We start from the raw sequence: 9,645 nt of genomic DNA on the forward strand, positions 1-9,645 counted from the left end.
CTAGATTGGGTTGGGATATTTGGTCTGTATGGACGGGTTGGACCGAAGGGTCTGTTTCCATGCTGTACATCTCTAAGAATCTATAAATGTGGAGACATAGTACAGGTTCAATGATACAACTTTGAGGACGTACACAAGCAGAGGTTCACATGCATGAATTCTGAAGGTGACCAGGCAAGTTCTTTTAAGATTGTAAGGATGTTTGAGACGGTAGACCCAAAAGTTTTCACAAGTAGGGGATTCCAAAATTAAAAGTAATATATATGAAATACACTAAAACAAAACTATAATTAGTTTACGAAGCCTCCACCAACACAGAATTTAGAATACGAAACTTGCCAAACATGGATATTAAGATGAAGGGCACTGATCCATTTAAGTTGAAGTTAGATATGCGTGCACATAGGGATATTTTAATAGCATTTGAAAAAGTAGAGTGGAAGAAGCTCCATTTGGTGTAAAAACAATAGAACAGACTAGTTAAATGATCTGCTCATATGCTTTGGATTCTGTATAAAAAGACTTAAAGGAAAGACAAACTCGTATTTCTACATAGTTCTCTGTTCTGAAGAAGGGTCATTGAACCTTAAAAGTTAATTCTGCTTCTCTCCACAGATGCTATCAGATCTGCTGAGTTTTTCCAGCAATTTGTTTGTATTCCTGATTTCCAGCATTCATGGTTCTTTTGCTTTTTGTTTCTAAAATAGCACCCTTTACAACCTCAATATATCCCAAAATATTTCATATTTAGGGATGTACATTTGAAGTGGATTCATGGTATTAACAAAGTCAATGTCAGATAAGACAGATAAGGATAGAGGTTACAAAAATGAGGACAAAATGATTAGATTAGATTAGATTACTTACAGTGTGGAAACAGGCCCTTCGGCCCAACAAGTCCACACCGACCCGCCTAAGCACAACCCACCCATGTCCCTACATTTACGCTTACCTAACACTACGGGCAATTTAGCATGGCCAATTCACCTGATCTGCACATCTTTGGACTGTGGGAGGAAACCGGAGCACCCGGAGGAAACCCACGCAGACACGGGGAGAACGTGCAAACTCCACACAGTCAGTCGCCTGAGGCAGGAATTGAACCCAGGTCTCTGGCACTGTGAGGCAGCAGTGCTAAACATTGTGCCATCGTGCCGCCCTTAGGGTCTATCTCCCAATAGGCACAGCATTCAAGAACAGAACAGATAGACTGAGAGTACAAACAGAGGCACAATTTGATTGCCAATACAGATGCTTGGATACAGGATGACATAAATTAGGGCCTGAATATTGGAGGGACATGTTATTTAAGAAGAACAGAAAGCCAGAAAAGTTGGAGGGAGAGTGACTCTTTAATTAATGATGGCAGTCACAAAACAAACAATTGCAGAAACTCAGGTAACCATGCTCTCGAACTGGTTTGGGAACAGATGAAAAGAAAGCAAGTAGCTACTTGTGGGAGTGTTCTTTGAGGCAGTAAATGTGTGCTGTGGTTGAAATGAAGCCACTATACTTAGACTTCCATTATTCACATGAGAAATCAGGAATACAAACAGTTACTGCGAAAGCGAAAGGCTAATGGCGTCAGAGGTATCATATTGTCAAAGATAGAAGATCAGCTAGATAACAGGAAAGAGTCAACAAATGTGTCATTTTCTGGTTGGCAAAATATACCAAGCGATGATGTGTCACGAGGATCACAGCTTCAACTTCTTACCCTTCATATAAATTATTGGATGAAGAGAACCAAAGACAACACAAAGATAGGTTGGAAACTGAGTTTTAAAAAGAAGCTAAGGATGCTCCAAAAAGATTTGGATATGTCAGGTGAGTGGGCAAAGATTTAGAAAATAGAGTAAAATAAGGGAAAAATGTGAAATTGTTCATTTTGACAGGAAGAATAAAAAAAAGTAGCATCTCATCTAAATCTCTCCAGTGAGAGATTGCAGAGTTTTGAGATGCAAAGGGATCTGGATGTCTTAATGCATGAATCCCAAAAGGTTAGTGTGCAGGTGATGAAACTTAATATTGTTTGGGAACTCTGTTCTGAAGCAGTGCTAAAATGGCTTTTTGGTTTTAATCCTGCATGGTTGATTTTTATTTTAAAAGATGTCAAGAAACTTTTTTCGAATGGAAAGTTTAAAACAGCTTTCTAACAAAACATGTGATTTAAGTTAAATGATTAGCCAGCTATCTGTGAAGATAGTTGTAAAATGCTTACTGAGTGAAACTTGTACAAAATACAGAGATAGATGGCCATGATACATGCCTAGCAGTTCAGAAGATTCATTCCAGCTGAATGACAATTTTTTAAAAATAGTCTGTAGAAGTCTTCAGGCCATCAGGCTGAAAAGAAGTTCTAAGCTGTCTTGGATTCAGTGAGAAATGTCAATTAGTTACTCTGCGCCTTGTGTGTCTCAGATAGATAGAGATTCACATCTGGTGAACGCACCGAGAGTTGACTATGCTTGTGACCCTCATCTCTTAAGAAATTTTAAAGCTTTTATAACAATGATAATAATTCACTAGGGTTAAGTATTTGTAAAGGATATAGCTTTTTTTTTTGGCTGTTTGAGAAGACCTTTAAAATGGTTAATTGTATATAGTGTTTTTGGGTACTTTTCCATTAAAAAAGGGTGGAGTAGCCCTTGAAAGGGTGCACGTGGAAATGATGTTCCCTTTTAGTAGTGCCACCTAGTCCTAGGGATTACTCTTTCAAAACAAGAAGTCACCCATTCAAGATGAAGAAAAAGATAACTTTTTCCACAGAGGGTCATAAATCTTGGCAAGTTCACCCTCAAAAGGTAACAGAAGCGAAATATTTTTAAGGCAATGATAGATAGATAGATTCTTGATAATCAAGTGGATGAAAAGACTAATCAGGATTAGGGAGGAATGTGGAGTAACCGGATCAGCCATAGAGCAAGCTCAAGGGATGGAGTGGTTTATTCCAGCTTCTCACGTGTGGTCATATGTAAGTAAAACAAAAGTGCAGCCCACCAATATACACACACCTCTGCTGATATAACGTTCCTAGCCACAACAGTAATTAATGCAATGAATTGATAATGTTTCTTTCAGGTTGGAATAAGTGGATATAAAAGAGCCCACTGACACCAATTCAAAGAAGTATAGGGGAATTCTCCCCATTAACTTGGCCATGTTTTCCCCTCAAATAACATCACAAAAACTGACTCTCTGATCTTTTATCACATTTCTCTTTGTGGGAGCTTCCTGTACACAGATTAGCTGCTGCATTTTCAAGGGTCCAATGGAAACTACAGTTCAAAACGTTCACCGTCTGTAGATACTCTGGGACAGCACGAGGCAGTCACAAATATTATGGATTTACAAGTTCTTTCTTTTTATATAGTGTCACAGTACTCCATTTTGTTCTTGGCAAGTAGTTTTTCTTAATCTTTGTAGTTCCTGAATAAAGGCATTTCCATTGATATTACAATCCTTGATTTTAGAACATCGCTTGGAATGAAAAAAATAACAGTGGAGAGCTGGGGAAAATATGCAAACAACGATGGCAGAGTTCACCAGCAGAGATCATATTTTCCCATCCATTGAATATTTCTTACATTTATTTAGCAGGGACTGCTCCTAAGAGTAGAAGTAAGTATAGTGAACTTTTGTGAGAAATTTTATTTCTTTTAATCAGTTACTTTGTGGATATTATTTAAGATAATAGATGATAGGATTACAGGTCAGGCCCCTCCAATCAACTCCATCCTCTACCACCAGCATCTTTAGGTGCATTGTCCAAAACATGGAGGACCATTACCGATCTACCAACCATTTATTTCCTGTCTTCCAAAGGATTAAAATTAAGATACTTTCCCTTCAAACCCATGTCCCTTCCCTTTGTTTTGAAAGGTTAGATGTTTTTCAGTTAACTGTTCAGAGGTGTTATTATACACCTCTGGAGCAGGTGGAACTTGAATGGAGGCCTCCTCCTGGCTCAGACATAGGAATACCACCATTGCTTCACAACAGCTCTATATTTTTGAAAGGTTATTCTTTCTCATGATATTGGCAACACCTAACAGGCAAGTATTTAATTGTTTATCTGCAATAATATCCAATGTTTCACTTGGCCATTTAAGAGCCAATTACATTGATGGGGGACTGAAATGACATTTAGCCTGAGACCATGTAAGGACTCCTTCCCTAAAGAATATTATTGAACTATTTGGATATTTACAACAATCCAACTGCTTCATCATCATTTTAATTGATCCAGCTTTTTATTTCACATTCTCTAGTGGGATGTGAGTGCATGTTCTCTATATTTTTAGTTTAGTATTATAGCCATGAGACTACCATATATGAGATAAAGTAGAATATGTTGGAAAACTCAACAGGTCAGGCAGCAGCTGTGAAGAGTGAAATATAGTTCATATTTCAATTTCAATAGGACTCTTCAACACCATCATTACCTCCTCACTGCAGTACCATAAGATTAGATTAGATAACTTACAGTGTGGAAACAGGCCCTTCGGCCCAACAAGACCACACCGACCCGTCGGAGCACAACCCATCCATACCCCTACCTTTACCCCTTCACCTAACACTACGGGCAATTTAGCCTGGCCAAATCACCGAACCCACACATTTTTGGACTGTGGGAGGAAACCCATGCAGACACGGGGAGAATGTGCAAACTCCACACAGTCAGTCGCCTGAGTCGGGAATTGAACCTGGGTCCCTGGTGCTGTGAGGCCACAGTGCTAACCACTAAGTCACTGTGCCACCCCACATTCTTCTTTTGTCTCAACTTGTGCATAATCCATTCAGCCCTGTCTCCCTGACCACACGTTCCAGTCCTGAAATACCTCTTCCTTGTCAGAGGCTGTTGGGTGATTTACACATTAATAACAATGAGCTCCATTAAATCCTATTATGCTCCCAGTGCATTCTGTCAAAATGTGTGCTCTTTCTTCAGTTTCTAAGCAAGAGTGTTTATATTAAAATCTAAAATTTTGTAATTTTGTTTTGGTCTCTCAAGAATACTTGTCAATAGGGATCTCATCGGTCAAACGAGTGAGAGAAAACTACTTGATGGACACACTTCAGTCCATTTTTGTGCAGTCTAGCTATGAAGAGCTGGAGCAGATGGTGGTGGTGATTTACCTTGCTGATTTTGACATGTCCTGGAATTTGAAGACTGCTGCAGAGGTCAAAGCGAAGTTTATATCACATATCAGTGCAGGCCATCTACTTGTCATTCAGTGTCCAAAGCATATTTACCCAACACTAGAGGGTCTCAAGAGAAATTACAATGACCCTCAGAAAAGAGTCCAGTTCAGGTCAAAGCAGAATGTGGACTATGCTTTCCTGGTCAACTTCTGTACTGACCTATCCGAATACTACTTAATGCTAGAGGATGATGTTTTTTGTGCTAAAAACTTCCTTTCCTCCATAAAGAGGTTTATTACGTTGAGTAAGGGCTCATCGTGGGCTACACTAACCTTCTCAAAGTTGGGTTACATCGGAAAACTCTACCACAGTGTCGATCTCCCCAAGCTGGCCAGATTCCTGCTGATGTTTTACGATGAAATGCCTTGTGATTGGCTGTTAGAGCTCTTCCACAGGTCCAAGGCCCAACCCAATGAGATGAGGTTCAAGCCATCTCTTTTCCAGCACATGGGCACTTACTCATCATTTGAAGACATGCACAACAAGCTGAAGGATGATGAGTTTCAGGAGCATATGGGCAGTTTGCCTGACAACCCCCCTGCATTGATATTCACTGATATCCCAGTTTATGAGCAGCATTTGCCTGCCAAAGCTTATGAATTTGGAGTTGGTCAGTTCTGGGGTAAGTCCCCTAAGGAAGGAAACTACTTTCTTGTTGTGCTTGAACACCCAGTCAAGATCACTAAAATCTGTGTTTGGACTGGATCTCCAGAACACAAGGGGGATATCCTTCATTCTGGGATCCTGCAAGTGGGAAGAGACAAGATAATAGAAAATGGTCATCAGAGCTGCAAAACATACCATCAACTTGGCACATTCAACGCAGGCAAGTTTGAACTGGAAAATGTTACAAACCACATCTCTGAGCCAATGAAATGTATTCGAGTGCTGGTGACAGAGGATCAGACAGACTGGCTTATCATTTCTGAGGTGAATATTTGGATTGAAAAGGAGAAATAATGTTCTTCCCCTCTCTTTGAGATCTTTCTGCCTTATCATGCACTGCCCAAGAGGTTGTGATGCTGCAGTTTCAATTTCAAGGACAGGCTGGCCTTTCCTGTAATGTTGGGTCTTTTTGGATAACACTGTTACCTGAGAATCCAAAAGTTGTGGGTTCAAGTCTAACTCCAGAGGTGTGATCTCGTAATCCAGGTGGACACTCCTGTGCAGGACCGAGGGAGTGCTGCAGGCTTAGAGGTGCTATCTTTTGAAGTAAAGTGAGGACCCCATCTGCCATCTCAGTTGCACACAAAAGATCCCAAGCCACTAGTAACACAGTTACCAGAAGATACAGAACTTTGTGGGGGGGAAGAGGATGGAATGCGGAGCAAATAGATTAGTTTGAATTGTTCTACCAAACAGCCCCAGTACTGGTATACTGGGATGAATGGCAAGTGTGCGTGAAACATCTTTAGTTTTAATAAAACTTTTACATTTATTCTTCTACAGTACAAAAGAACCTATATATCCAAATCACTTAAAAAATCTGACATATCTTTTGGTAATTGTAACTGATCAGTAAAAACAGAAATGTTTTGCAATTCTATTAATGTTCCACCAGAGGACAGCATAAGCCAGCAAATAAAATGGTAGCAGACGCATTTTATTGTGCAGGAAGAGCATACTTGCTTTTCTGTCTTTTCTGTATAAAGAACCCTTTTATAATGTTATTATAGCTTCTACGAATTATGATGAAAATGATGACTTATGGCAGTGACAACTTTTAGTCATTTCTACTGACTCTCTACACTGACTCAGTTGTACCACTTTGGTCCATGCATCAAAATATTGTGGTTCACGTCTAACTCGAATCTCAAGCACAAAAAAAACACTAGCTAATACATCAATGTAGTAGTGAAAGGAAAAATCCTCTCAGGTAAATATAAAAGATTCTATGGTCACTATTTCAAAGAAGAACAGGGCAGTTGTCCCCAGTGTCCTGGCTAATACCTATCCTTCAATCAACATTGATTTTTATTGATTATCAATGTTAATCAATGAACATTAACTCGTAGGTTTCACTGTGCAGTTTTGGGGAATTGATTGTGCACAGATTTCCTACATTTTCTAGCAATTACACTTCAAAAAATGTTAATTATTTGTAAAGTACTTTGTGTTGGCACAAAGTATATTCTTCAATATTTTCTCAAATGAGACTTTAAAATGGGTGTAATAAGTCAATACTGCTGAATACTGTGTTATTTTGATTGTGATTTCTGGATTTTGTCATATTTTTCAGTGATTTGCATTTTAATGAAGAGTCAATAAAGAGGAATATTCTTGAATGGATGATTCTAAAATTTGCATGGATCTTTAGAAACCTGTAAACAATTTAGTTCGAAATCATCAAACATTTCACAAAGTTAAGTGGATAATTTCTATTGGTTGGTGAAGTGGCACTGAGGGGTTTCTGACCGAGTTATCGATTGAAAAATGGGAGTGAATAGCTAGAAGATTATGGTCTCATCATAAAATCATGTAAAGGAATTGAACCCATGCTGTTCCCAGCTAGCTGGATGGCAATGCAGAATCTCACTAACAGTGAGGTGGCTGAGGTTATCATGAAGGTCTCTGAGAGTCTTAGAGATGTACAGCACAGAAACAGGCCCTTTGATTCAACCCATTGCTAGCATTCGACTCATATCCCCTAAAACCTCTGTTTCTCAACCTCTTCCCTCACCTGAAGTGTGGTGATCCTCAGGTTAAACCAACACCAGTTCTCTCCATCTCGCTGATGAGCGAGCAACTCTTCAGTCTGGTAGGACTTTTCCTATTTACTTGGTCAAAGAAAACATACATGTGTTGACTGCTGCCTTGTGAATGTCAGAAATTGTGTAAGCTAAAGAACAGGAGGAGGCATTCAGCACCAGGAGCTTAATTTACCATGAATTACATTGCATCTGATCTGTATCTTAGCTCACTTGGACTCCACTGTCTCTCTTAACCTTATCACCACAAGATCTATCCAGTTTGAAATTGCCAATTGACCCCAGCTCTTCCACACCAATGACAACACGTGACCTTTATATTAAAATCTTTAATATCCAAAAGTGCTTCAGTTGTTTGGAAGCGTTCCACCTTTGAAAGTTCTTTCTAAACTTACACCTCCCCCCACCCCCTTTGACAGAGTCCCCTTAAATAAGGTCCAGTCGATGGATGTCATTAGTTTAGTAAAGTTACATCACCCTTTCGCAGAATGATGGAGCACATGCTATTTTCAAAAGGTTGCTACATGTAATGGTTTGACCAACTCCCCCTTCTCTCCAGCCCACCTTCCAGTCTTTGTGTTGGGTGGAGGCCAACGCCAGTTTCGAATAACAAGGGAACCGAAACGTAACGGAGATCCATTGAGAGGAGATGACTCTCTTAAACAGACAGAACAATGTCAGTGATGGATTGAGACAAGACCCTGTAAAAGTCCTCTTCAATGAGAGACGGCTGCCTGAAGAATAGATTGACGGTATCATTGTTATCCCCGTTCATTTGAATGGGAATCGATTGAAAAGCGTCAATCAATGCGGGACAGTTAAACACAATATTGATGAACAAATAATTTTAAAAGCTTTGTGGTTAAACGCTCGCTAGGGTTTGTAAATGGATTGAAACTCTGTGTTGTGCGAAGACGTGAAGGAACATCATTTATACTTTTGGATAAACTCTTATAAAAATACCACACACGGTTAAGTTTGTACCGACGGGGTTGGGGTGGGACAACTTTCAGATAAAATATTCCGAGCAAAGACGTGATTCAACCTGAACCCCCATTAAACACAAGATGTAAAGGAGAGACCAGCAGCTTTCACTGACGTGTGAGGGAGCCTGATGTCCAATTCTAGCAGGTCCGCTGTGATTAGCCAATAGCTAATCTGAAACTTTGTTCCCGTTTTACAAGGCATTCTTAAACTCGGATGGGTTCATTGAAAGTCGCTCAAGTGAAGGTATCCGAGTGATTCAAAGGTTTTTTTTGTTGAGAAAGACATATACATTGTTTTGTGGGACTAGAGATTTTCAAATGGTTTTATAAAACACAAATAATTGAGAAATTTGTATTTAGCCAGTTATTAACAATCCGGCTGTATCCTATCAAAACAAAGTTATCACTCCCTCGGGGAAGCAGAAATGTGTTTTAATACTTTCAATGGTGAAATAACGGGCACAAATATGAAACGAGTTGCAACTTAAACTGGCTAGGATAAATAGACAAAGCCTCTTCCCTGGGGTGGGGGAGTCTAGAACGAGAGGGCATAGGTTTAGGGTGAGAGGGGAAAGATATAAAAGAGACCTAAGGGGCAACTTATTCATGCAGAGGGTGGTGCATGTATGGAATGAGCTGCCAGAGGAAGTGGCGGAGGCTGGTACAATTGCAATATTTAAAAGGCATCTGGATGGTGTATGAATAGGAAGGGTTTGGAGGGATATGGGCCGGGTGCTGGCAGCTGG

The 9,645-nt window shown here is 39.8% G+C and overlaps 1 protein-coding gene across 5 annotated transcripts in view; it reads left to right on the forward strand.

The window, feature by feature from the left end:
• The window catches only part of LOC132824468 (alpha-1,3-mannosyl-glycoprotein 4-beta-N-acetylglucosaminyltransferase C-like), a 39,134-nt gene extending 31,768 nt beyond the window's left edge, over window positions 1-7,366 (forward strand). For all 5 annotated transcript variants that reach the window (XM_060839011.1, XM_060839015.1, XM_060839013.1 and 2 more), the window contains 2 exons: window positions 3,474-3,621; window positions 5,015-7,366. In XM_060839011.1, coding sequence (XP_060694994.1) covers window positions 3,474-3,621; window positions 5,015-6,165 — 1,299 coding nt within the window. In that variant the 3' untranslated portion in view covers window positions 6,166-7,366. The remainder of the gene's footprint in view (window positions 1-3,473; window positions 3,622-5,014) is intronic.
• Window positions 7,367-9,645: the final 2,279 nt, after the last annotated feature.

Source organism: Hemiscyllium ocellatum, chromosome 18 (assembly GCF_020745735.1).
Source record: "Hemiscyllium ocellatum isolate sHemOce1 chromosome 18, sHemOce1.pat.X.cur, whole genome shotgun sequence".
In the NCBI taxonomy this organism is placed as follows: Eukaryota; Metazoa; Chordata; class Chondrichthyes; order Orectolobiformes; family Hemiscylliidae; genus Hemiscyllium; species Hemiscyllium ocellatum.